General features: G+C 32.5%; 5 protein-coding genes across 6 annotated transcripts; 2 read left to right on the forward strand and 3 right to left on the reverse strand.

Annotated features, from left to right (window-relative positions):
• Nucleotides 1-561: 561 nt before the first annotated feature.
• On the reverse strand, nt 562-2,662 carry LOC113396687 (calcium and integrin-binding protein 1-like). Its single transcript, XM_026634735.2, has 5 exons — nt 2,477-2,662; nt 2,354-2,388; nt 1,979-2,226; nt 1,565-1,766; nt 562-906 (listed from the first exon to the last, which is right to left on the reverse strand). Exons 1-5 carry the CDS (start codon nt 2,525-2,527, stop codon nt 885-887), a joined length of 558 nt encoding a protein of 185 aa, XP_026490520.1. The 5' UTR covers nt 2,528-2,662; the 3' UTR covers nt 562-884.
• A 944-nt stretch (nt 2,663-3,606) lies between these two features.
• On the reverse strand, nt 3,607-5,847 carry LOC113396671 (uncharacterized). The gene is made up of 3 exons (XM_026634711.2): nt 5,496-5,847; nt 5,180-5,410; nt 3,607-3,869 (listed from the first exon to the last, which is right to left on the reverse strand). The coding sequence occupies exons 1-3, from the start codon at nt 5,845-5,847 to the stop codon at nt 3,607-3,609; spliced, it is 846 nt and encodes a 281-aa protein (XP_026490496.2).
• A 932-nt stretch (nt 5,848-6,779) lies between these two features.
• Nucleotides 6,780-10,656, forward strand: LOC113396672 (adenylate kinase isoenzyme 1-like). Its single transcript, XM_026634712.2, has 5 exons — nt 6,780-6,902; nt 7,086-7,307; nt 8,953-9,111; nt 9,733-9,873; nt 10,398-10,656. Exons 1-5 carry the CDS (start codon nt 6,870-6,872, stop codon nt 10,614-10,616), a joined length of 774 nt encoding a protein of 257 aa, XP_026490497.2. The 5' UTR covers nt 6,780-6,869; the 3' UTR covers nt 10,617-10,656.
• Nucleotides 10,657-11,690: 1,034 nt separating this feature from the next.
• On the forward strand, nt 11,691-14,349 carry LOC113396683 (uncharacterized). The gene is made up of 5 exons (XM_064220559.1): nt 11,691-11,706; nt 11,768-12,033; nt 12,367-12,603; nt 13,032-13,228; nt 14,013-14,349. The coding sequence occupies exons 1-5, from the start codon at nt 11,691-11,693 to the stop codon at nt 14,173-14,175; spliced, it is 879 nt and encodes a 292-aa protein (XP_064076629.1). The 3' UTR covers nt 14,176-14,349.
• A 2,355-nt stretch (nt 14,350-16,704) lies between these two features.
• On the reverse strand, nt 16,705-27,955 carry LOC113396684 (adenylate kinase isoenzyme 1). 2 transcript variants are annotated; one of them, XM_026634729.2, is made up of 5 exons: nt 27,808-27,955; nt 18,594-18,783; nt 17,944-18,092; nt 17,350-17,520; nt 16,705-16,877 (listed from the first exon to the last, which is right to left on the reverse strand). In XM_026634729.2, the coding sequence occupies exons 1-5, from the start codon at nt 27,808-27,810 to the stop codon at nt 16,806-16,808; spliced, it is 585 nt and encodes a 194-aa protein (XP_026490514.2). In that variant the 5' UTR covers nt 27,811-27,955; the 3' UTR covers nt 16,705-16,805. The 2 variants fall into 2 exon arrangements, with proteins under 2 accessions (XP_026490514.2, XP_026490513.2); XM_026634728.2 differs by lacking the exon at nt 27,808-27,955 and adding an exon at nt 23,612-23,738.
• Between the last annotated feature and the right edge of the window lie 20 nt (nt 27,956-27,975).

Raw genomic sequence — 27,975 nt, forward strand, 5'->3', positions numbered from 1 at the left:
AAATTATAAAAAATTTAATGATGATGGATACCTGTAGTTTATTCCAACCAAAAGAGGAGTAGAGCAAAAAATACACCTTAGTTAATGAATTGGTTCAATATTATTGGTCGGTATCTTGAATTTATATACCATTATTTATCATGGATGTATAAAATATGGCATTTTGAATATCAGTGAATGTTTTTGGAACTTTGTAAGTAGATTTAAATTGAATATAAAGAGTGAAGTTGAATAGTCTTGTATTATATCTAAAAATGTTTTGAACAAGAATGTTTGGTGTCTATATATATATAACAATAAGCACCAGCAATCACATGGAATAATATGTAAATATAAGAACTGTTTATCGATTCAATTGAGATGTAAACAGGCAATGTGTACTTTATCAACACAATATCAGATTTTTGATTCTTTGACCAAAATCAATAAATCATCAATCAAACATTTTGTATATCTGAATGTCAGTTGATGTAGGTATTTGCTATTTATGTATAAAAAATATACAGAATAATTTTATTCAAAACATTAATTCTAATAAATTTTGGAATGAAAAGTACAAGATATTGTTTTAAAAATTTATTGATTACATAAACACTAAATAAATTAAAATCTTATTAAATATTTGGCAGTTTTGATCAAGTACGAGTTCATAAATAATTTTAAATACATCACAACACAAATATTGAGAAGATCATAAACATTTATATATTTATCTAAGAAAAATAATTAAACTAAGGAAGACATCACAATGTTGAGAACATTAAATTTTAAAATATTTGAATAAATTTAATCTAATTTTCGAAGGTGAGAGATACAGTGTTGATTATTATATATGTTTCTACTAAATATCAAATACAATAATATCAAAATTTATTGGAGCTTCTTCACAGTCTTATCCTGAAAGAGCTGAAAAAATACATTTTTATCAGAGACAAACTATACCATACAATAACTTGTAAATAATGAAAAACTCGCATGTTCTATACACATACATGTCTACAGGAAATAAGAACTATCCACCGGTCTATTAAATATTAGTTGATTTCATTTTTTTTTATTAATCTATTATTTAAGAATATATAAATCACTTAATGTATATGCTTAAGTGTGTATATAGGGTCCAGACAATCTCTGTCAAAGTTCAATCTGATTGGTTCAGTGGTTTAATAGTGATGAGTAACATACACATTGACATTTAAAATATTAGTATACATTAGTCAGACTGCCTCGGTCTAATGGTCTGTGATTCCAAATTCCTGGCTTCAAACCCCAGGTCAGGTGTTAGAAAAGGTATTGAGATTTCTGTCGAAAAATTCTAACAACTCTGAGCTTGGAAGATAGAAGTGTGTACAATGCCTTGCTTGTGTCGGATTGCCCATTTCATCAGATTATGAGTGAGGGAATAAAGTACAACGTTTATACAAACATTGGTGCACTATAACAAATAATAAATCTTGCATAGTAAATTACCTCTGAGATAGGATACCATAGCCAAAATTTGTAAGGATGAGATCATCATCATAAATAAGTAAAATCATGAGATTAATTATTGTTCTTTACTTACTGGCAAAAATCTGAGCTTTTATCAATGATATGTTCAAACTCTGCAAATGACAATGCACCATCATCATCAAGATCCGCTTCTTCTAGAACATTTTGTACTAACTGTTGTATCTCAGAATCACTGAGTTTCAGTTCGGGTCCACACAAGCGTTCTATCACTTCCCTAAGGTCTGAGACCCCTATCATATCATCACCATCAAAATCTAAAAAGATAAATTATTGCTTGTAAAAGAGCATTTGTAATACATATCAAAGTCGAGTGATCAGTCTTCATAAATGAAACATTGTAGAAAATGCTGTAGAGTAATGTTTCTATATACTCACTCATTTATTAATTGAAATCAAATTGATTTAAGACATCATATTTTTAATGTTTTTTTTTTAGGACTATCCATGTATTGTGTCATTCACTTACCAAATATTCTAAAGGCATGTTCAGCTTTGACAGCCTTTGGTGCATTGTCACTGAAAACAGACATCATGTCGAGAAAATCCTCAAATGTACAGTCTCCATCATTGCTGGAGCTAAAGACCTTGCAGATCCTGTCTCTAAATGGATTCACTCTTAACTCTGGGTATTGTAAGATTTTTGCCATTGGCAGCTTAGCATTTTTGTTGTGCCCTACTTTTTCTGGGGCCAAGGCTTTGAACTTTTGATGGGCGCTAAAAATAAATATATTTTATAGAGTTTTCATAGGTTTGAAAAATGAGTAAAGTAATACCAGTATATAATAATAATAAAATTAATTTTAACTGTAATGAATTAATAAATTAATTGATAATTACTTACTAAAGCACTTCTTTCTTGGTGAAATATGTCAGGTCCTGAAAAACATTTCACAGAATATTAGTCATTTGTAATTGTTTATACCTAATAAATAGAATAATAAGAGTAATCGAATGTTTGACTTACTTCATAATCCTGTAGTTCTTCTTCAGTGAATTGACTTTTGCCTTGACCCATATCCAATATGTGTACTTTTTAATAGTTATTCTTATACAATTTAACTTAAACAATCTGATTTCTAGACATAAACAAACACACCTTAGAAGCGCGTTTGTTTGATTTTGGTATGATATTAGATATGTCAATGCGAAGTGTCAAATATTATATGTCGACAGTAACTGTCAATTTGATGTTCCGTTCTAGGCTAGCTATTGGTTTTTATTCGAGCATTACAAAATCTGAATTAAATAAGGAAATACATATATAAGATTAGGTTTGAACTAAATCTAGAAACTTTCGATTTTTATATAACTTTTGACCGTTGTAAAGTTTATTATTTACTTGCTGGACATGCGGCTTTGCCCGCGCGAAATGTATACAACTTTACCAATAGGTAAAGTTGTATACATTTCGTACACAATTTTTTTTTTTACTTTTTTTTATTATGCTGAAATTAAAGTTATTCAGTTCCAGTTTCTGAGCTAAAAAATCGAACGACAAAAGTCTTTCCCTCTCGTATTAGATCGTCAAATTCTTTTGTTTTTGTTATGGTAAAAACATAAAGAACTAATGGTCGTATTTCAAAGCATATGTGGCAAAATACTGCAGGTATATATAATCGGTAAGCCTTCATAGAATACGGAAATTTAACAAGCAGGAAAGTTTATTCACATACACTATAACATGTGCCCACAGGAGATAAGTTAGTCAGTCAGGTAACTGTCTAAAGAGTGTCAATGCTTCATTGTGAAAGAGCAAAATGTAAAGTACATGATTATCTATATTCTGCATGTGCCTTGGAGTATATAGATATAATAATTATTATTTTATTCAGAATAAGAAATATAATAATATTATATTTATATTGTATGGGTTTTAAAAGCAAGAACGGGGCCAGAACAAAATTTGTTGTAGACAAAATAAGAAGGTCGATTTTATGGGTCATAAATTTTCTAAATAAATAAAACACAATCTGTCATCTGAACAAAAACATTGATCATAAGTTGTTCTGTTTTTCATTTACTATATTTTGTTTTAAATAAATTTAGTTTTCTCCATTAAAAGTAAGTTCGTCAGTATCTGAAAAAAAAAACAGTTTATAAACATCGATATTTGTATACAAAGCCTGTCGTTTTTATATAGAATATTTGTGACATACTATTTTGTATTCTTGAAGCAAATATTGATCCTCTTTTGTACGGTCCATCGGGTATTAATTCACAAAGAGCCGAATGTTTGGCTTGGCAAGCTGTAGTTTTCCACATTCGATTCCGCGTCAGCAGAACACATGTCATGTTTGATTTTCTCTTAGGATGACCTGGGGCCCAGGCGCGATATGTAATACACTCTAGAGCATCACCTGTATTAAAATGAGTACATTTTTATATATTTATTTATACATAAAGTAAGATCAATAGCAGGGCAAGACCAAAACTTTATTTGGGAAAGTTAATTTTTGCGAGGTCACAATCATCACAAACTTTCATGTCGCTGTCGGATTATTTACGATTTTTAAACATATTGATAGGACAGTAACACCTAAGATTGTATCAGCTTTGTTTCTGTTGATGAAAAATATAAAAAATAAACATTGTAAAATAATATAGCGCGTGAAGTGGTCTATATCGACCGACTTGACACTTGTTTGGCGTTATAGCGGGAAACTTCATCATGTCACCCTATTCGTCTGCATCATAAAAAAAACACTGTCATCTTTTTTATACCCGACAAATCAAGTATAAGTTCAAAAATTAATATTTATTTTGATATCTAATTTATTCAAGTAGGCAGTTACAAGCACTTTTGAATCGTCAATTTACAAGGTTAAATTAATAAAACTGTACATGCAGCAATGTTAATTCGATATATAATATTAGGTGTTTTTTCCAACATTTTTAGCACTCTATATTAATGTTGAGAACGACGTTCTGCTGATCGTTGCCAGAAACTGTGCAAGCGCTATTATGATAATGTTATCCTGATAGACTTCGGCTACGTCGGCCTATCGGGAGAGAGACCAGCAGGACATGTTATAGTGCACAAGTGTGTGCGCCAACTCAGGTTCACTCTCATAGTCCAATGGGACGGCAAATACAACACTATCGGAAAGAGTTCAGGCGCAAGACTTTACGTAAGACAAGGCTTTACGTGATTTTCGAAGCACGGAAGTGTACACGCTTCCAACTGTAGAAGACTTAACAACTTGAGATTTTATTGGTAGAAAAACCCAATAAAATTTTATCGACCCAACCTGAGGTAGGAACCCAGAAGCTTGGGATCTGCGGCTTTATATATAGCCCCTAGACCAACAAAATGTTATCATAGTGTACAAATGAGTGCGCAAATACATGTGTACGCTGTATTCCTTCAGTCTCCAACGGTTTTACGTACGGATGTACAAACACAGACAATTTTCAAAAAGAAATTCAAAGCTTCAAATGGTTTGAATGAGGATATTGGGATATGGAACCTTATACTTATTCAACGAAGCAAGGGATAGTCTATACTTCTATATTATACTATTTTCTATATACATATAATAAAATTGGAGTGTCTGTTTGTAATATTACCGAATGTATTAAACCGCTTTTTACTAAATGTATACACGGTACATATACAAAAATAACATTTTTATCTGGCTGTGTGTTTTTCATTCATATTTTTTCTTACCATTAATTTTGTAAAATATACCATCGGTGTCCCTTTCCATTCCAACATAAGCAGAATCGACACTTGCAGTAGCAAGCACTTGTGCAAGCACCTCTGTTCTCTGTTCGCTGGTCACGTCAGCGAGCACCGCACTTATATTCTGACACTGCGCCTGCGCTTGGGTGTAGTTTAACTTTTTTGGCAAAAGCTGGAACATTCCTGTTGCTGGCACACAGGTTGACATCGCATTGGCTAAAGAGTATAATATTTTTTCAATCATTTAACTACTTAACTTATTAAAAATACACTATATCTCAACTGTCAGTATCATACTCACGTAATGGTTTCGCATAAATGCTATAATAGTCATATCTTGTGTCATTGCTCAATGATAATCCGCCAGCCGCCTCAGCACATTTCAGTACTTCACAGGAATATTCCAAAAGTTCACCACTTTCAAAGTAATCTTGAGGGCTAAAGTTAATAGCTAGGGCTCTCTTCTCAATGCCAAGTCGTTTACAACTTGTGAGTGAAGTGAAGTTTGCCTTGGCCGCAATACCAAGCTTGGACCGATGACATTTCTCGATCAAATGATATTTTGGGACAGCAGCCGATGATTCCTTGGAACATTCCCTGATTGCAAATACTTTGATAAAAAAGGATGTAATGATTATGATGGTATAGTACATTACAACGCAGCTAGCACTGCAAAGGTGATCTTATAATACACGGTTGTGCAAAAATATGCTTGTTACTCTAATAGTTATTTTAATATTCAAATAGCCCGACGGAACAGCAATCCGGTTTGATCGGTGAGAGATCAGGCACAAAACTGTTTTATTAGATGTCCGAGGAATGAGTGTTCTGCCAACTAAGCTAACTGCGGCTTCTACTGAGCATTTCTCGATAAAATAGCTACCCAATAACGTTCATTAGAAGTCGAAATAATATGATCGTACAATTTCCGAGTTAATGCAATGATGGAAACAGACTGTCAGATGTCACTGTGTAGGCAATCCTAACAATGTCGTAGTTGTTATTGTTACAATTAACGATGATTGGTTATTATTTTCCGAATGTAGCCTATTTAGCTGTCGACTACGTATCAGAAATAAAAGAGTTATATTGTAATAATAACTATTGAAGTTCATTGGTGTTGATTTTTTTTGAAATAATTTGACAAACGTTAAAATATCTTTGTTAATATATAGCCTACTAGCGTCCCGCCCCCGCTTTACACGGGTGCAGTTTTTTAATAAAGAAAATGATATGATATCAATATAATTTATCATGAAGAATAATGTAGCTTTTTAAAAGTGTTTTTTTTTTAAATTGGAACATTACTTCCGGAGGTTACAAAAAACAAACAAGATTTACCTCTTTGGAATATTAGTATAGAAAACTTCAAGGAAAGTAAATAAATCAAGATTTATACTTATTATATTATGAAAAAATTGATAAATTAATTAGTATCTAGTGGCTGCTTGACGTAAAATTGTTCAAATTAATTAAATGCTGCCTTTTTTTAAAAATCAGAAAACATTGACTGGAACCAAATCTTATTAGAAAATGATTTCGAAAACCGTCAAAAATCTAGACGGTAATTTTCAAACATTTGTCAATTATTTGGAAATGTCACTTTATTCCCGAAACTTTGTGAAAATAATTATTACATAAATATACAGTTTAGTTAGTATATATTTATAAAAAAATGGGATGTTTTTACTCCAGACGCATAGACGAGGTGAGATTACTTTTTTATTATTTTCCAACTCATTTCTGACCATTGCAAAGCAGACTGCGAATTTAAAAGAAAAAAAAAGTCTTATAAAACGAAACCAAACTAAGCGCAGTGTTAAAAAACTCGTTTTTTTGGGAGAATGTTGGAGTACCTAACTACATTTAGCAAACTATATTTGTTTTGCAGGAAGATGTCATATACGATATGACACCGATACGGCATTTACCAGTGATCTTCGTAAATGGGGTGCCCGGTGCCGGTAATCAGACTGTCGCACAAACTATTTCTAACATAACTGGTTATACGATGATAAGGCCAGGGGAATTAGTGAGAATGGAAGCAGAGAAGGATACTGCCAGGGGACGCTTAATCGCGGACAAGTTACAGGCTCAAGAAGATATTCCTGAGGTGAGAAACTAATATTTAATTGAATTAATGTAGCAAGTAACAGATAAAATATAAGTATACAATAGACAAATTAAAATCAATGTTGCTATGAGATTGTAGTGCAATAGATTTATCAGTGTATACGGTTATGAGACATGTTATCAAATTTTATCACAAGGCATATATAATATATATTATAGGTACATTTATAACGTAATTTTCAGTAAAATTTAATTTAACCTTCTCTACTTTTGAAGTTTATGTATAAAAAAATACACTCAAATAGTAATTATTAATTAGTACGTAATGTCCGCTAAAAACTGCAGACATATAATAAAAGGTTTATAGTTTATATCTTGTTACGTGGCGGTAGAGCTCTGTACAAGTTCGACTGGGTACTTGCCCACCACTGGCAACACCTGGTACGTACGAACCACTCAGTATATATTCAATGTTATTTACACCTTTAATGACGTATCATTTTGTATGTTACCCAACAGATATTAATTTTAAGTGCTTAGTGATATGTTGATGGTGTAACTTTTCCAAAAAATAAATAAATTCCGCCAAGCAGTAATACTTAGTATTGTTGTGTTCTGGTTTGTAAGGCGGGTGAACCTGTGTTACTACAGGCACAAGGTACATAACATCTTATAACCCAAGGTTGATGGCGAATTGGTGATATGAGAAATGATTAATAATTCTTTAAGTATTAAGGCGACCATGACACCGTCAGGTGGCCCATTGGCCAGTCTGCCTACCTATATGACATAAAAATAATAATTTATTCTATATTGCGTCTCTTGACGTCCGGCCGAAGTCTAAACTTGAACTAATCTAAGTTGAACTATTTAATATTGAAATTTTACGTTGCCGCAATCAGTAGTTCCATCTGTCAAAAATTGACTGGCGCCGTAACGCGTTACGTAACGAAACAGTTAACCCTCCTATAAAAAGTTATCACTTCAACATCTACAATTACAATTTATTCTTATTAAATATATCGATAGACAGTGTTACTACCTCTAAGTAGATAGTTCACTTGTTAACCAGTACCCGACCCTAGTCATATCTATTAAATTCTATTACAATCATTAATACCATTAATATAATACTAAAAATAGATATAAATTTTGATATATAGTTTAAACTGACTTGTCGGATTACCACCTACGCTATGCAGGCCTGTCTCGGTATAGCAACACTGCAATATTCTAGACAGAAGAAACATAACATCTGACTTCCCGTGGTTGGTTTAAGTTTTATGTAACCACTTATTAGATGGTCCATATTGCTGGTCTGCTTATCACTGCATAGTATAAAACAAAGTCGCATCCTGCTGTCTGTCCTCCTCTTATCCTAGATTTTAAAAACTACGCAACGGATTTTGATGCGGTTTTTTTTAATGATAGATTGAATCAAGAAGAAGGTTTATATGTATGACATATGCATTATATAGTTGAGAAATACTGATAATTTAAGAGGTGTCTAAAGTGATGGCGTAAATAAACACATTTTTTGAGCTTAGAGCATTGCACCCGTGCGAAGTCGTGGCGGGTCGCTAGTCAGTTATAAATTAATATAAAATAAACTACTCTACCTTTTGTTTATATATATTTGATAATGAACACGAGCTCTCTGTTTTGTAATGTTTTAATTTTTGTAGCAAGTAACCGTTGACATAATCAAAGAAACGATGCTAATGAACCAAGATGCGAAAGGTTTCATATTGGTTGGTTTCCCGAAGAACCACAGGATGTCGAACATATTCAATCGGCAAGTAAAGTGGCCTGAGAAGGTCGTTGCTCTGGAGGTCGACAATGAGGTATTATGATTTTAAGCTTTTCTTTGCGAATATCGTGGTCATAAAGATTTTTTTTCAATTTACTGGAGAAATTGCTCATGAAAATACTGACCAGATTGAAATAGCGTGTCTGGTATCGTCATTTGTTGTAAATTCGGGCTACTTAAGAGCATTCTGATTGCAACAGAAATCAGACAGAAATTTCACCATCTGAATTCGAACTAGCTTGATTCAATAAACTCCTTAAGTTGATCCTGTGGTTATAATATAGCAATGACACTGTCCTACGTTTTTGATGAAAATATTAATAGGCTAATACGTTTAAGCTTACAGATCAGTTCATTCACAATGGCGCGCCTGAACGTTAAATTATCGGCATTTATTAACAAATTTGTATTTCTTCTTGCTTTCTTTATATAAGTCACGCACACTAAGACATCTTGTAAACACGAACGCCACTCACTCGGCTAATGTACGCCGATAATAATTGAACGTGGAGGGGCGTGCTTTCGTTTGTATATCTATTCTTCAGTCATACAATTGTGTAACTTAATAGTAATGTTAAAAAATATAAAACGTACTTTAAAATTTCATATATTATGGTAAGTATCAATTATTTAAGACAGTATTTTTCTTTACCAGGTGGCAGCAACGAGGTTACAAAACAAACTATCAGAGCTCGGCCGGCCCGAGGCTGAGATCAACTCAGCGAGACAGATCGTAAAGGAGGCTGCGCATAAAGTAAAAAATGTCCATAAGCGATTTGGTGGGCACGTTGTTACGGTATATATTAATTTTTAATTCGTCATTAACGTCCCTTAATTAACTTACAAAGAAAATGGAAGTATATTTTTTATGTGGTCTGATTTCTTACGAATGGTATAATGGTTCATTGACCTTCTTTATTTTATTTGATGATTCCTGCCAGATTTAAAATTTCACTTTAGTATTTTTGATAATTTCGTTAGCTTGTGTATTGACTACAAAGTTAAATAATCTTGAACATTTCCAGGAAATGTTTGTTTTCTCGATCTGATAAAATTTATAATAGTTTCTTCCACGTTAAAAGGTGCGAAATGCGTCGGTTGTTTATAGTATTAAGAAATGGTTGTTAATCTGTGATGATATTTACCCCCTCTTCTATAAATATGCCATAAACAAAAAAAAAATATTTTGCATGTCTAAACTTGTACGAACTACCTGTAATAAATAAATACTTTTTTTGGTTGAATGGTTGTTCCCAAAGTGTCAGCCATAAGCGTTTCTTTTCATTCAGGTAACGTTCTTATAATAAGAATTCTTCACAGTTGGATAGCAGCGGAAACCCCAAAATCCTGGCTTCCACCTTAAAGGAGATATTATCGGACACAATTGAAAAGTGTAGAAAACGAGAATCACAACTACCGAGTGCTGCGTCAGCTCCTACAGTTGCCCCGAAGTCCCCAACACCCAAGGCGCCAATAGTCACTTCACCAATAGAGAATACACCAATTCTTCAAACTGAAATCACAGATGAAGCAACATGATTTTTTTAGTATAATGTTAATTGTGATGTATTTTAAATTTTCTTATAATAAATGTTACTTTTTCGTAGAATTTGTTTTTCTTAGGGGCTTTATATATCAGTTAATAATAAAAATGTAATCGTAAAAATACGATTACACGAAAGTATAAATATTTAACCCTCTCAAAAATTAATGGTAACATTTAACTATAAAAATAATGTTACTATTTGAAGGAAAAATCAACTATGGTAAAATATTTTTTTCCACAATTAAAGAAAAAAAAGATATAATAATGTGGTTGCAGCTGAATTGTTTAACTCCTTTGTCTGATTATTATGACGTAAGGATTAACGTACTGGCTGTAATGAATTCCTTTTTTTCCAAATTTCAAATAATCAAAAAACACCTCACCGTGACAAGCGACATACGTCGTTGTCAATTGTCACAAAAACGCATCGATTTTCAAAACAAAAAAGCGGTTAGTGCATTTTGAACTGCCACAGGAATCGGGTCATCAACGTCGAATTTCCGGATTCTACGATTGACCTGAAAGAAATCGCCACGCTGGGTAAATCAGTCATAAAAGTAATGAAGATCAAATTGCGTTAGTATTTTAATCAATTAAATAACATTATTTTTATATGAATTATAATTTTTATTTAATAGGTGTATTTACAATTGCATGCAAGACATTAAAATGTTTCAATGATATGATATTGTTACATACAATCGTACTTATTACCATAATAAAGAACAATTTAAAGGCTTGTTTGATATTTACTTCTTGAATAAACTTTAGTCTATACATAATTTATCGAATAAAAGTGAAATTATGATCTTGTTTCATAATTCCAGAAATAAAAAGAAGTTGACATGTTTTACGTTTTTAACAGCTTGTAACTGTAAAGTTAATGTTTACTAGAAATTACTAATACAATATACATATATAATATTCTTAGTAACTCTATATAAGGTATTCTAGAACGAAGTCAATGTACTAACTGAAACTTTTCCACAGACTATAAATAAAGCTACTATTCATGATTAAAATTTCGTAACGGTAAATTTACATAGTGTAGCAGAGACATTAAGTAAATGTGGGAGAAGTCGCGTAAACGGTTACATTAAATGGAAATTATCTACATTATACTAGAAATAAAAACTCTTTATAGCGAGAGACCGTTTTCCATCAACGTCTTCAACAGAAGACAACGAGAGTGGCAATGACTGGGAGCCCGAGGTGCGGCCGATGATGCAGCCTCGCTTTCCTCCACCGCAGGCTATAATCGTTGGCTCCGTGCGCAAGCGACGCGGCAACCTACCCAAGAATTCTGTGAGGATTCTCAAGAGGTGGCTCTACGACCACAGATACAATGCTTACCCGAGTGACGCTGAGAAACTAGCGTTGAGTCAGGAAGCGAATCTGACAGTTTTACAGGTAACGGCATGTATTTTCTTGCTTACGTTCAAATTAGAGAAACAAAAAAAAAATCCTTTAAGTCCCTTTCTTTCTACCTTTTCACTTATTCGATGCTCAATTTACTGATAATATTAGACAGAGTTTCAGTCTCACTTTACCTTAGTATGGTAGTATTACATATCCTATCGCTAAACATTAGTTTTTTGGATTTCTCTATTAAAGTCAAATAGGTTTGTTAGCCAATATATTTATAGTGAAATATATGTTGATTAAGTAGAGTTGACTAAATTACACCATCGAGTAGCCTATTAATATATTTCGTTATACGTTAACGCATCACTAAAATGTTAGGTTTGCAATTGGTTTATCAACGCTCGGCGGCGGATTTTACCGGAGATGATACGACGAGAAGGTCATGATCCACTTCAGTACACAATATCACGTCGTGGTCGAAAACAGCCAGGGCTCGGTGTGGGCGTTGGTATGGGGGTTGGGCCAATGGTTGGGTTAGCATCAGCATCAACATCGGGAATGGGCATGATACCGAATAACGTGACTGTAGCTGGATGGGAGGGAGTGGAGGTACAGGTGCGCAATGAAGAGAAAATTTTGTTTTACTAAGAAATAATAATTTACCTTTATTCCATTTGTTGTTCGATATCTTATCTCGACTACACCGATCTCTTATGAATTCATGATCTATACACACTTGGCACAGTTAATATCTTTATCTGTATTATGAAATAGAAGATCGATATTGAATTTCTAGCTAACTTTTTAAAATGTCTTAAATTTATTCTTTTCTGCTTGGAATCATACTTATACATGTAAATTTATTTACATAACATAAAAGTATGATTTTCAAGCAAATAATATAGTTTCAGATTTAAATATTTTGCTGACTTCAGTATCAACAAGAGCTTCATTTAGAAAACATACTTGCTTAATGTCTAAAATAATACAAATAAACCGATTTGTTTATTGCACAAAAGTGACTTAAATCCATTTTCCATCAGAATGTAGTCGATCACAGTCGTGGTCACGATTACGGGGACGGTTTGCTAGTGTATCAAGAGAGGGACGACCTCGGTGAAGCGGAAGAAGGCTACTCGAGTGCAATCAGTGAGGAGGAAGTCAAATACGACCCCTCAGTTTGGCAGTCTGTCATCCGTTACGGTCCCGGTGACCACGATATGCATACAGACAACAGAGGGTAAGTATATATTATTTTTATTGTAAAACAGACGAGCAAATAGGATTCATCAGATGGAATGGTGATGGTCGCTTCACCTCCATTGACTACAGTCAAAGCACCGTTAATTGCGTAAATACGCCGCGCTGTCTACCATGGGATTTCCATATATACGGGAGATGTTATTTCTGGGATTTGCTATTGATAAAATTTTTATGAAGTCAAACGTTCTATGCCAGACAGCAATCAAAATCGAACATCACTGATTGAGTTATGAGCCTAAAAACTAAAGTTTCATTATGTAAAGCAACTTTACACTCGAAGGTAAGGTATAATGAATACTTTATATTGTGCTCATAATTATGTGTGTGTTGTGGTTGCCAGTTTTTCAGCCTGGTTAGATAAAGATTTTTGATTATTTTTACATTTTTTAGTATTTAATTTCAATTTAATTCATTCTTTTAAATGTTAGAACCGAGATGGCCCAGTGGTTAGAACGCGCACATCTTAACCGATGATTTCGGGTTCAAACTCAGCCAAGCACCAATGAATTTTGATGTGCTTAATTTGTGTTTATAATTCATCTGGTGCTCGGCGGTGAACAAAAACATCGTGAGGAAACTTGCATGTGTCTAATTTCGACGAAATTCTGCCACATGTGTATTCCACCAATCCGCATTGAAGCAGCGTGGTGGAATATGCTTAGGAGGCCTTTGGCCAGCAGTGGGAAATTTACAGGCTACTAATGTTATGTAAAATGTTATGGTTTTAAATGTTAAATTACATGACTGATTAATTTGAACAGATCCGTAGTGACCATGGGTACTGACGGTGGGGAAGTGGTGACAGGAGATATTGATTCCTGGCAACCGCAGATGGCTCAGTTGACAGCTCGGCAGGTGAGCCCACCACCTCCCGTCGCGGTCGAATTGGAGGTCGCCACCACCGATATGTGGTGTCACACTTAGAACGTCGTAAATGCTATGAATATGTCGGGTTTTATGCCTTTGTGTAAATATCGTATTTGGGCGCAGGTTCATGTTTGTTTTGTTGGCTTTACAAGTTAAGTTGCAGTGACTGCTATTCCATGTTCCGTGTGTTCTTTACACTAAAACGTTGTTTAATGACAAATCTTTAAAGTTCACTAAATTACAAAACTTAAAAATTGTTTTTACATATTGACAAATGTTGAACATATCACATATTTAATAATAAACCTAAATCTTAAAAAAATTAAATGGTACATGCTCTTTAAGTTGGCTGTACATAGAAGATCAGACACTAATTTACGCCCTTTTAGAAACTAAATTTTTAGATCAGTAATTTTTTCTATTATATTCTTCGCCATTTTTATCATGAGAACTGCACTATTTTGTTTAATTGGAGTCAAGACAAAATGACAATGGACTATAAAAACAAATAGGACTAAACTTTCAGTTTAAAAGGCGACGTCGGTGTTAAAGCATAAGACGTCGAAACCGTTGTAAAGACTAATTAAGTATTTGTAAATGGTTTACGAATAAGATAATTTTAGTTATTTACCAAAAGGATGATGTTTAGTTTTTTTTTTCAAAATAAATATTTTGGATAAATATTTCGCGTTTTATTCTATGAGTAGCTAAATGTTTTAACGCCGGCATCACCTGGAACCAACCTGCAATCGGTTACTGTAAATATTTTATACGCCCATTGACTTTTGGTCGTCAAATATACGGAAATTTTGGAAAACTGTTCGATACTTACGTTGATATTTGCAAAGGCCTGTTTTACCGTGGCTTGTGTAAATTATCAATACTGTAAAATGGGCTTCAGGTGGTGCCGCGTGACGAGGGGGAGGATAAATTCAAGTGTCTGTATTTGTTGGTGGAGACGGCCGTGGCCGTCCGACAGCGGGAAAAAGAGCAGGAAGAAATACTACCGTTGTAGTTTATATGTAATTTATAGTTGATAATATTATTAGCTGTTTCACTTTAAAATATGTCTCGTTGAAATATGATTGGGTTGTTTTGCGATCACCAGTACTAGTAAGTGGACGTCAAAATCACGTAGTCGAAATTTAAATAACGTAAGTGTAAATGGACTGACTAATAATAATATAATGTTTCTAGTTATGTACTGGTTATAGTAGTACCTACTATGATATATTTTGCTAATTACGTTACGTTTTAACAAAAACAAAAAACAATTATTTGTCTGACAAAGTCAGTTAACCAATACAACGTTACGTTTTAACACAACCAAAAAACAATTATTTGTCTGACAAAGTCAGTTAACCAATACATTTTATATTCTGAAAACATTCAAAGATTCGATTAGAAAGTCTAAGAGCGTTGTTAGATCGACTGTCACAAAATTAATTAAGTCTCCCTTTAACCGACCGTCTTATAAAGCGAATAATTATCACTGTATAAAATAACGCGTTAAGAGTTAAAAAGCATTTGTAATAAATTTTTTTAATCACGTAAAACTACCGAATACAGAAAATAAAAGCAATTATTCGGCTCATAAAGAATATTTGTTATTTTTTCTTTTTCGTTTGTGAAAAGTTATTTAATTAATTAATAGTAGGAAATTAATACATTTTAATGAATGGAATAAGTAGCACTAACCTTTGCACATTCTCAAACTAAAATATATCTGAAGTACACTTATTTTACGTATATTGAATATCTTGAAATAATGGTACGTTCTCATAAGGGAGTCTACAATTGGGATAATCCCTGTGGACTTTGTAGACTTTTCCAGAAATAAAACAATTAAGATCTGTAATGAAAAAAAAACTTTAATAATCAAAGCGTAATGGATTCATGTCTGTCTGCCTTTTTCATTTTCTATTGACATGAGCAAAGCTCTGGTTAGTTGGTCAATTGAAAACGTTGTTGTTGCGGTCCTTTTTCTCATAACACGTTTTAGTAATAACATTCGTCACAGCAGCGCATCGTATCGCGGAGATTTCATCGTCAACTCCCTCACCTTCAGTTTATTTTTTATTTCTTTAAGTATTTAGAAGATTTAAGTATGTTTAAGTTGTCTCTTTAGAAGTAAGACTAGGTGTCTATAATTTAAGTCTAGTTCTTAGTCTAAGATCTTTGTTGATTAAATCGTACTTTGAAATTAAATTTTGTTTTAATTACATCAGTTTTTTAGAAAGATTCATATTCATAAAAAAAAACCCTTTGAAATATGTCCTACTGCCAAGCAGTAGATTTGTGTTTCGGTTTGAAGGGTGAGTGATATAGTGTAACTACAGGCATGGTGGACATAAAATTCTAGTTCCTAAGGTTGGTGGAATATTGTTCACATCAGGCATCATTATATTATTATTTCTTATAATACCGTCCAATCTCATCGCGGACTGTCCGTCTACCCATGCTATAGAAATTAATAAAATTATATTCTACGGAGGGTATGTGATTTGATTTAATTTGAAAGCATTTTTAATCAATTGCGTGAGCATACAATAGTATCTACATAAAATAAAAAATAAAACCAGAAAATTTAAAAATTAAATTATTTAATAAATAACCAAATAAAAGTATAATTGATCAACAGGCCGTAAAATTAATTAGTTCATTATATACAATTTATCTAAGAGCTATCACTTGACCAGCGGGTCCAGGATCTGCACGACTTGGCTGAAGATTGCGTCGACGCTGTCTTCCGCGTTTATCTGGGAAATCGTCCAAATATAATTCGTATAATATAAATATTCGATTTCGCGTCAAGGAATTTTTAAATTAAATATTTTATTTAGTGTCCACTTAATTTTTTTTATTCTACTAGGTGACAGTGCTTTGTGCAGGCACGTCTGGGTAGGTACCACCCACTCGTCAGCTGTTCTACCGCTGATCTGCAATACTTAGTATGTATTGTTATATTCCGGTTTAAGCGACGAGTGAGCCAGTGTAACTACAGTCACAAGGGACATAACATCTTAGTTACCAAAGTAGGTGGCAACATCGACTGTGGCACTCACCACACTTCTCCACTGCTTTTTGGACCAATCTTTTTTTTTGGAAACTTGTTGGAATAAAGAATCAAGCCACAAGTCAGTTACATAGTCGTTTTTATGTAATTTACGTTTTTGAAACCTTCCTGTTTATAATTGTACTGAAGATTGAAAGATGCCGCGACGGCCTTACCCTTTTAAGTTTTTCGGGGTACTGCGCCAGGACCTGGTCGTTGTTGTCGAGGAAGGTCTTGAGACGCAGCTTGATGGTCTCCTCGTTGTCGTCGGCGCGCCCCGAGCTGGCGGCGCGGCCCAGCAGGCGCTTCGTCAGCGTCTCGGACGACGCTTCGAAGTAGATTATCACCTGCGAGATATCGTACCCGCTCTTCAATATTCCAAGACATATCCACCGGTTTTAATAGCAAGACTGGTTAAATATAGAATACTAGAGAGATGCCACTTGGGCTTTATGTATAACTAACTACAGCCACTAGTTCCCAAGGTCGTAGGCGCATTGTCGATGTAGGGAATGCTTAATTTCTTTCGATACCAATGTCTATGGGTAGTGGTGACCACTTACCATCAGATAGATTAAGATTAACTTCTAATAATGTTATTTGTTTAATTGCTACCAATCTAGGCGACTTTTGTATTACGAAAAGCGCTAACATGTACCTGTCATATTTGCCCGGGTTTTAACCCGCAATCTTTAGTTGAGAATCACATGTTTTAACCACTGCAGTATTTCGGCTTTTCTAGATAATATTTCCATTTGTAAAACACTTACAGTAACTGGCGCGATGGTCTTCTCAAAGGCGATTCCTTGTGACTTCTCGCGCGGGTAGCCATCGATTAAGAAACCTTTGGCTTCGTCTGTTTTCGCCAACATTGCTTCCTTCAGCAGGTCCAGAACGAGGTCGTTGGGGACCAGCTCACCTAGAAACATCACCAACAATTTATTCACTATAGTTAATTAAAGATTTTAGAAAATATATTACTAAAAATATTTTTCGGATGTTTCTATAATATAATAATATAATATATAATATAATTTAAATAATCAATGCTATCTTTGCAAGTCTGGGTTGACGTTGACACCCACCGATTAGATTTCTACAACCAAAGAGTAATTATTACTGTTTACAATTCAAAGGGCGCGTAGAATTGATTAGTGATGTACGGCCATACATCGACCTTGTTCTACATAAATTTGTACTTAATCAGACTTCCAATCTAATCCAGTTTTTTGAGAGAATAACCCTGTAACTTTTTATCGACCCACCAGGGACTTGAACTCAGGGAATCTTGGAAATAGTAGCCTTAAATAAAAATAAACTAAATAAAATAATTGTACAAGTATTGGATCACTAGAACCGTAAGATTATAAGATGATATTATTATAAATATTGCGAATTTTATGATGGTAGCTCGCCTTACCCCTTTCCATGATGGCAGAGAGGCACTTCGCTCTCTCGGAACCGCTCTTCACTTCGGCGCGGAGGAGATCGCCTGTCGAGAGGTGGGTAAATCCATACTTGGCGATTATTTTCTCGCATTGCGTGCCCTTGCCTGATCCAGGACCTCCCAGAATCCAAACGATTGGTGTCTTGCTCGGGTCAATTGGTGCCTAGAAAGAAACAACTCATTATTTATAATTACTTAAAGCCAAAAATATTGAATTTATAACAATTATTTAACCTCTACTACTCTCAAAGTTTTAGTAAATTCCCGGTAAAATGCAACATTATAATTATTATAAGAACATTTGTAAGGCTTTATGATTACAAAAAGCAAATTAACGACTTGATATTGCCCGGAGTTATCTTGATACCTACCATGAAACGAAGGTGTAAAAATCAAGTGTTGTATGTAGTAAACATTTGTACGTGCTCTATTATTTTATCCTAGTTGCGAGGAGTGATCTGTGATTTATTTTTAGATCAACGCCCTCGTCTTCTACATTAACTATTCTACTATGATCGTTTGTTAAAAAAATTGCTGCGAGTTTTATTATATTAAGTTTTATCGCACTGCGTACATTTAAAATCGATTTGCGCATATCCAACGAACATGTAAAATTTTAAATGATATTTTTTTTAAATTGTCCGGCTTATTTGACTACATCAGCACACAGTTATATAATATTATGATGTTTATGGCATTTTCGTCCGTTTCCACGTTTCATTTAAAAATAATAATTTTATTGGCAAAGCTAGGCAACAAAGGTCTCCTGTTCAGAAAATCTTGCAGAGCAGAGCAAGTAATGCGGAACTTAACGATAACGTGCCAAAATAAAGAACCTCTGAATTTTAGATATCTAGTAAATTTTTCACAATTTGTCTTTTCCGACGTAAAGCGGCAGCTTTGAAGCCAAATATCTTGACGTCGTACTTACATTTCGGTAACAATGCTTGATATGTCTTATAACTGGAGGATGATATGAAGATGTTCATAAACTAATGAATTTAATATTTTTTTATGATCTAAATTCGCAAGAAAAAACTATACCGTCCGTTGATATGCTTTGCATTTTGGTGACATACATTGAAGTGGACACGCTGGATATTTCTCTATGACTTGCTGTTCACACGGAAAACAGGGTTTGTCTTCCATATTAACAATAATACGCGATTAAATGTATAAAAAATATTGTCATAAATATTCCCATAAAAGGGGTTATAGTTGCTAAATAATATATATGTACGTACTAAGAAAAACTTGGTTTATTTTGACACGTATACTCTTGACATAAATCTTTTAAATTCAAAGAGTTTTAATTCTACTAATAATATTAATTTAATTATTATGTTATACATTTTATTGGATTTATAAAAATAAATTAAAAGTGATATAATATTTAATAATTATACACGTCGACTCTTACAATATAATGTTATACATGACAGTTTAACTTACCTCACAATTGAAACCTTTTAGTTTTATTTCTCGCTCTTATATACAACATTTTATTTTATTTTATTTTATTCTCATTTATTATGAAATATTTTGTTTCAGCATATATTCATCCCTTATGATAACATTTATATTAAGCTTATTTGTGTTATTTATTTCAATATTATCTTAAGCTTTAGTACCGTCTACCGCCGTACGTGTATTTCTGATTTATTAAGATTGAATGTTACTGATTGTGATGTTGCTCAGTAATAAAAACATGCAGGCGTAATCAAATAACGCAAATATAAATTGTAGAAAAGATTTAAATAAGGCTCGGACAACTCGTCTGTGAAGATACGATTATTTGCAGGAGAAAAAAGATTGAGTGATCGAGTCTACCAGAGTCTACACCAGAGTCGAGTTAAGTGGTAGTTAAGTCAATTTTTATACCAACTACTTTATCGTGGTCATTAAAGTTTTTATAAACATAAAAAAAACCATTTACTACAAAGTTTTGTTAAGTAGCTAGGTGTTACCTTGCAAAATTTAACTATTTAATCTGGTTATACAACTATTTTGCGTAAGTATTTTATATAAAAACATCGTTCCAACTTTTCGTCCAAATATTCTGACCTTCGACGAAAAGGTCGTCTAATGAAAACTAAAAGGTTAAGTCGATAAATTATTCAAGTCCTAAATTCACAATCGTTTACATGAAATAAACGAGCACTCGAATACGATTTGGATCTTATTCAAATGCATAATAATAAATCACATTATCACTCTCAATGAAATGTTTGCATTTAGTGAATGTGAAATTTGCTAATTCATTGGCTTAGCAGTATGTATCTACTAAGTCAAAAATACGTACTGTATTATAATTTTTACTACTGCTGCTCGGTGGCAGGGCTATGTGCAAGCCCGTCTGGGAATAAATCCACTCATCACATTTTCTAGTTCGGAATTGAAGGGATAGAGACCAGTAACCACAGGTACAAGGGACATACAATTTAAGTTTCCAAGGTGGGTAATACATTGGTAATTTGAGCAATGATTAATGTTTTTTCAATACCAGTGTCTATGAGCAGTGGTAGCCACTTACAATCAGGTTGTCTATTTGCCAGGTATATGGGCATACCTATATATCAACTATTACGTATACAAACAGTTTCGTTCATTATAAAAAACGTACTGGAAAGAATAATTAAAAGTAATGTAACTGACTGTAAATATTCTACTGCTATAGATCTCCTATCAATAAGAGGATTCAGTTTCTTCTACCACGGCGCTCCGATTAGGGTAATTCACATGCAATAGACTTATCCGATTCATGTACTTTTTCTCATAATGTTTTCCTGTACCGCGGATCACCAGATGCATTACAAAAACAAACTAAACAAATTAAGATAAAACTGTGTAGCCAGCTTGAAACCGCAATTTTTGGTTAAGGTTCCGGTAAAATCATCACGAAAATAAAATGATTACGAGAATTTTTCATAGCAATCGCGGGCGAGAAGCTAGCTATTTATTATAATAATATATTTTGTAGCATTGACTACGTTGCTATTGTATGTTTAGAACAATTTCTGTCAGTAACGCCTCTACGATTACATCGAGGTTGTCTATTTCGGTGATTAGTCATTGACAGTGACCGCCGCCGCCGTCTGAAATCTCTAACTGAAAACAATTTTATTATTGTTATTTGTATACTGTCTGAGCTAAAATAAGTCACAATAAATTAATTTTCCTCGTTTATATTGTTCTCTATCTTATTTGTTTATAAGAAAAATAATAACGATTTAATTTTATGTATTAAGTATTCAATAAAATATTGAGAATTGTTTATTATCGAATCCCTGCGTAGATTCAAATTATAATGATCTAGTTCTTTTTTCTTTTTAATGACTATAAAGTCACGTCAACTAGTAGAGTTTGGCAGACGGCTTCAATAAATACGAGGGCATATCTCAAAAAGCCATAAATAAAATTGCATATTTTCTTTTTATAAATAGTCATTCGAATTAATTTTATTAGTATTTTTCGGGCAAAGGAAACGCGACTGTGCAGCCTAGTAACAGTCCTTCGAAGAAGATCAGATTCCAAAACAAATATGTACATGCCAAATAAAAACACCTAGAAACTAAAAAAAAATTATATAGTAGGTACTTCCTGGAGAGTTTTATGATGGAAATTTGAACAAGTCGACAAAAAAAGATTTTCATAGTACATAGTTCCTTTGCCGGAGCGTGTTTTTTTTAATGTAATTTTCTTTATACCTAGTCCAGAACCCAATCCGTAAATGTGATATTTTGCGTATTTTGAATTTAATTTGAATATATCTGAGCATGTTTTAGAAGAGCAAATTTTGATTGCCTTATCATATATATCATATGTCATACTTTACTAGTGTGCGTGTACTTAGTGGCCAACCACTATTATTTCGATGCGTTTTACGATTTGACAGTCTATCTTGACATATAAATACTTAACGTTAAACAGAACCTATGCTACAAATAAGAACTAACAAATTTCTAATACCAAATTAATTGAAGGACTATCTAGAAGTATATTTAAACCAAGACGAGTACTAGTGACTTATAAATTAAAAAAATAAGCTATTTGTTTTTGTAGAAGGACATACAAAGCTCTTGATATTAATTTATGACCATGACGACTATAATGTCATAGACAACAAAAAGATAAATATTGACAGTGTTCAGTATTTTTCGTCACGTCAATCATTTTGACATTTTGACATTAATTGGCGACATAGTTACTCATTACGTTTATTAAACTTATTTGTACATAAGTTACTTAGTTTAAAATAACGTTAATAATTTTTAATGCCACAGTTTTTAGTTAAATAGTACAAAAAAAATAGCAATTAGCCTCAATTTTTAGCCGTGACACTTTAGTATAATAGTATTCAGCAGTGCCGACTATATATTTCCTTACATTTTTAATTGGCACATCACGAAGTCCGCACGCTCTATATAACTAAGATTTTTGCGTTGAGATCGCTCGACAGATATAAAAAATATGTTTATTAATTTTATTTTATTTTAAATCTCTATGGATTTATATAATTTTTAAAATGTAACCTATACAAGTTATTATTACGTAAGTTGTCATGTAATGTGGCCTTTATCTTTTTAAAAAAAAAGTATTACATTTTTTTAAATATTCAAATCAATTTTACAAGGACTTTCGATCATCAATTTATGAGTTTAATTAAATGTTACTGGTGATTCAAAACGTAGAAATAATTCAGTCGAATGTAATTTTATGGAGACAATAAAATAAAGCTTTTGATCTTTTCTAAGATAACCTCTTTGGTTACTGTGTATACCATATGGATACCGTATACAGTGTATGTTTTTTAATCACAAAAGACACTCAGAGATTACGTCCTTGCTTACGTTGGCTATTTATAGAAAGCCTTTTTTCTAACACTCATTACTAAGCTCGTTATCGCTGTAACATGGGCAGTAATGACCAGTACGAACTTGGCGATTTTAATGATTGAAATGTTGATGAAATAAACAGATTTATTTATATACCTTCAAATGTATGTTGGTCTTCAAACTATGGTTCTCTATCTGCAGCCATGTGGCGACGAGAAGCACAAGTATGTATAAATATTTACATTTAATAACTTTTTCTTCGATAGTACTGGTTTTCATTTAACTAAAACAAACTGTTACTTAAACGCACGTGTTTGAGTTTTATGTCTGTGTGTGTATTTCAGAGTTTCGTTATATATATCTTTCTAATTTATACGGATAGTTATTTGCATAAGATGAATTGGTAAACATTCGTATGTATTATGTTGAATCAAGTTGTATATCATACAATACTTTGTCTTTGTCATCAATATCAAATTACTTATTTTAGATAGAGATAGATATATTAGAGATACATCAAAAATTAAAGTATCTCTAATACACTTTTAAATTTTAGTATTGATTTGACTCAGCTGTTGATAAGACATCTGGATTACTTTGTCTTGATTGAGATTTTTGTGAGATGTTGACGTACTTGCGAACATCACACTCGACCGTGACTAGTGCATACAAAACACTTTAATACATAAACATTCGGAGCACTGTAATATAATACTGGTATTTGGCAGTTGAATGACTGGTGAATGGTTGGCATCTGATGGCAAAGCCATACTAGTAAACGCCATGAGATCGAACGAAGAATGAAAATGAATGTATATTACATTGTGACATTTGTATATAATGTTTGTGAACGTCCCGGAATCCTGAATGGTTAAAATTATGATTAAAGTGAAGCTGAACAAAATAGTTAGGTTTGTATAGCGATATTGTAAGCTTTATCGAAATCTATATGTGATCAAGGGAATAAATAACACGTGGTTGATCACACGAGATAATAATAATAACATAAATATTGGTGTTGCCTGTATTTCTATATGAACACGATAGACGTCAGAACTCAGACCTATGAACTTACAAAAGGGACTAAAAAATAGGCTCAGAGTGAAGGACTTTTTACTTTAGGAACAACTGTTCTACTAATATTTCCAAAGCATTACAAACATACAGTAAGTATTTTAAGTAATATCAAATGTAAACACTTCACTGCACTAATTTATTAAAACGTAGAATATTCTCGAAAAAAAATAATAATCATAAACATAATACATACGAATTTAAAGTAACGAAATCGATAGAACTCATAACACCGTCATCGTCGTGATGGACTTTAAAAATACACAAACAAAAAGGTTAAAACACATCGAAAGAACACATTGATGTTAAATTTACACACGTGTAAGCTCGCAAGTCCAACGCCAGCTGGCAAGCTTGTGCCGTTCAACACTGGATTATTTTGGAAAAGTCCGAGCTTATATATGCAAGGCATTTTGCGTCAATCGCTTCGTTTATTTTCAAGACGTAGAATAATAAACGATCAAAATAAAATAAAAAAAACGATAGATATAAACGTTTTATTCGAAGATTTGGTTAGGACTTAAGGTGAGGCTAAAATTATCAAGTAATAAAAATTTTGTAATGCTTTTTTACTTCTTTAAATACAGAAACTTCATGATGATTTTTCTGAATTTATAAGCCGCTTTTTATTCGTATTTAATTATATATTGTAGAAGTATATATATGTAACGTTAATAGAATATTGTATACGCCATGGAATATTATTTTTTATTTCTAATCATATCCGATCATCAATAAAAAACGTTTTATTAATTCGTTTACCTTCTACGTGTCTTTTTTTTAATATGTGAAATTGGCAGAACAATTTCAGCTCAACTACTCGAAGACGTAGACTGATACAATAGAAAAAAAAACATAAATATTAATTAAAATTGGATTGAGTATTCCACTGGTGATAGGAGGACTGATTTATTTTATCGCCTAGAATATAGGTATTATAATTCAAATGAGAAATGCTGCTAGCATTCTTGTCACTATTCAACGTGTTAATGATTTGTGCAGAAACTAATTTTTTTCATTTATCTAAAAATTTTTCTTATGTTAATTAATGTTTATTACATATATATGTACTCCTTAACTTCAATATTATAAAACCATTTAATGTAGTTTAGTTATTGCTGAGTAAGCGAGGAAAGAGATAGAAAAAATTAAAACGTATTTGTATAGTCAGACTTTTAACTTTGACATCTTTGAATCTAATAACTAACGCCGTAAAAATAAATAGAAGCGAAACTAAAGACGTCGAGTCGCTCGAAATTGACTTTATAAAGTTCAGTACATTCTCATCCGTTTAGAGCCAAGAATAAAACGAAAGAACGTTCTTTTTAAGGTTCTTGACCTATTTTTTAATGAATTGTTTAAAGCGATTTATGTAAAATATTTCGATTTATGAACCGATTCTAGTAATTCATGGTATTTTTATTCGAATGTATTTTTGAAAATTCCACAACTTCATTAAAGATTGCAGTATATTTTAACGCCTTTACTTCAATGTGAAGGTTTCCTTACTTTAAGGTGTATATAATAAAATAAAATATATATATGTACATTAACAGCGCAGATTCTGACTTAGCTTGAGCATGTCTAATTTCATGCAGATCAGCTCATGTAAGTATTATGTTGTTGTACGTAAAGACATTGATTGAAAGATAGTCAGCACTTTCAAATACTAAGATGAAATTTTACATAAATAAACATTATTACATATTGATGTTAGCTCTATGTAGAGCATATTAAAGTAACGTAGTATGTTTAAACAATAATATTCAGGCATATTTGAGGGAAAAAAATAAAAAAAATATTGAAATAATATCGTTTTCCGTCTCCCATTTTTTAATTTGGACTGCTAATTATTGTTTAAATATTGAAAAATATCCAGTGTTTAATCGTTTTTATAAATCAGAAGAAAAAAGTAGATTTTAATAGATTTTTTTTTTTAAATAAATTTTTGTAGTTGCATTATTGACTTATTTTGAAAAAATCTAAAAAAGTAATAACTCAAAAATGGTTCACTTTTGCATCATGCATATGGGGGTTAAAATTATCGCAAATAGTCACCCCTAACACCTCCTAACGGGAATACGTCGAATTACCAATAAATAACCCTGTATATGCTTTCTATGTAGTGTAATAGTGTTAAGTATGAATTTTAACAATGATATATTGAATAACATGTTTCAATAAATAAATAAATAGTGTGACCGACTATGGACGCCCAGATGCAATCGAAATTGACGTTTATTTAATGATTTTTTAATTAAAGAAAACCTTTTTTAATTAAAAAAATATGTTTATATAAATTACGTCACGCGCACACAAGAGACTAAAGCTAAAACTCAGTATGGTTGACCTGAATTGAACCCACGATATTTGGTTCTTATCTCAGTTTTCCGTATACAAAGTTTTTTGTAAAATTTTCAGTTTACAATTTTCCAATAAAAAACAGCAGGAATATTTTTTCATGTAGATTTTTATCGCGAATTATAATTCTTATCAGAATGCATTTGTAGATATGACGTATGTATGACGATATGACTATTAATCTGATGAAGAATAATCAAAGATTTTTTAATCTTTTTATATGCGAATTATGAATGTTGTGTTTTTAATAGAATTTTTAAGCAAGTTGAATGTCAATTTATTTAATTTACGCTTTTAATATGAGTTTGAATCTAGTTAATTTTATTTCTATTTATTTTTTCCGCTATAACATTGGACGTTATTTTCAGTTGAAGAAATCGCGTCCTTATAAATGCAACGAGAATACTTTTTAACATAACTGTACTTATATAATATTTGTGATATTTATTTATGTTTATTATGATATGGTTTTGTTCTAGAAATGTATTTTTAAATATTTGCAATAAATGTAAATTTATAACGTCTCTACAAGTTAAACTTTCTTAAAGTAAGGTATGAAAACAAAAGTATATAACAATTTTCCTAAGCTTTAGTAAGTTTGTACTGCCTAGACGATTTGTAACGTGAAGTGCGAGGTATTTGCTTAAAATCGATAACGTATGCAGGTATTTATTTTAAGGAACTGGCAACTTTCACGAAAGAATACAAGCTTCAGCTTAACCTTAGATAATATGGGGACTCTATTATTATCGCACCAGTGACGTAACGTTATACAATCCGACTGAAATATATTCCCTCCCTGTTTCAGGCACACAGAATATATATTACACAGCTAGTTATTTTTTTTTATTCAATATGACACGAGTCATAGTATTTATTAGACATAAGTTTAAGTTATAAAATGTATGAACACTTACCATTTTTTAAAATATACCGCGATCCCAGTTCCAAAATAAAATATCACTACGTCCGTGTACCGCGAGCTCTGCGGGGCAACTGCGGTTTGATTTGAGCGGTCAAGGCCATGAAAACTGTGCCAAAGAACCTAAGAGCCACCTGACAGCGCGGGAAAGCTTCAGGCGAAA

This window comes from Vanessa tameamea, chromosome 4, assembly GCF_037043105.1.
Source record: "Vanessa tameamea isolate UH-Manoa-2023 chromosome 4, ilVanTame1 primary haplotype, whole genome shotgun sequence".
NCBI classification, from domain to species: domain Eukaryota; kingdom Metazoa; phylum Arthropoda; class Insecta; order Lepidoptera; family Nymphalidae; genus Vanessa; species Vanessa tameamea.

Bases quoted from the DNA above. Each gene is read 5' to 3' on its own strand.
- LOC113396687 (XM_026634735.2), bottom strand. From the start codon at position 2,527: ATGGGTCAAGGCAAAAGTCAATTCACTGAAGAAGAACTACAGGATTAT. The intron at 2,389-2,476 runs GTAAGTCAAACA...AATGTTTTTCAG, and splicing joins AAGAACTACAGGATTATGAA to GACCTGACATATTTCACCAA. The intron at 2,227-2,353 runs GTAAGTAATTAT...ATTTATTTTTAG, and splicing joins ACCAAGAAAGAAGTGCTTTA to CGCCCATCAAAAGTTCAAAG.
- LOC113396671 (XM_026634711.2), bottom strand. From the start codon at position 5,847: ATGTACTATACCATCATAATCATTACATCCTTTTTTATCAAAGTATTT. The intron at 5,411-5,495 runs GTGAGTATGATA...TATACTCTTTAG, and splicing joins CATTTATGCGAAACCATTAC to CCAATGCGATGTCAACCTGT. The intron at 3,870-5,179 runs GTAAGAAAAAAT...ATTTTAATACAG, and splicing joins TATATTTTACAAAATTAATG to GTGATGCTCTAGAGTGTATT.
- LOC113396672 (XM_026634712.2), top strand. From the start codon at position 6,870: ATGGGATGTTTTTACTCCAGACGCATAGACGAG. The intron at 7,308-8,952 runs GTGAGAAACTAA...TAATTTTTGTAG, and splicing joins CTCAAGAAGATATTCCTGAG to CAAGTAACCGTTGACATAAT. The intron at 9,112-9,732 runs GTATTATGATTT...TTTCTTTACCAG, and splicing joins CTCTGGAGGTCGACAATGAG to GTGGCAGCAACGAGGTTACA.
- LOC113396683 (XM_064220559.1), top strand. The intron at 12,034-12,366 runs GTAACGGCATGT...CTAAAATGTTAG, and splicing joins CGAATCTGACAGTTTTACAG to GTTTGCAATTGGTTTATCAA. The intron at 13,229-14,012 runs GTAAGTATATAT...TAATTTGAACAG, and splicing joins ATGCATACAGACAACAGAGG to ATCCGTAGTGACCATGGGTA.
- LOC113396684 (XM_026634728.2), bottom strand. From the start codon at position 23,734: ATGAAAACCAGTACTATCGAAGAAAAAGTTATTAAATGTAAATATTTA. The intron at 18,093-18,593 runs GTAAGGCGAGCT...TGATGTTTCTAG, and splicing joins CTCTGCCATCATGGAAAGGG to GTGAGCTGGTCCCCAACGAC. The intron at 16,878-17,349 runs GTAAGGCCGTCG...ACGATTTCCCAG, and splicing joins ACCCCGAAAAACTTAAAAGG to ATAAACGCGGAAGACAGCGT.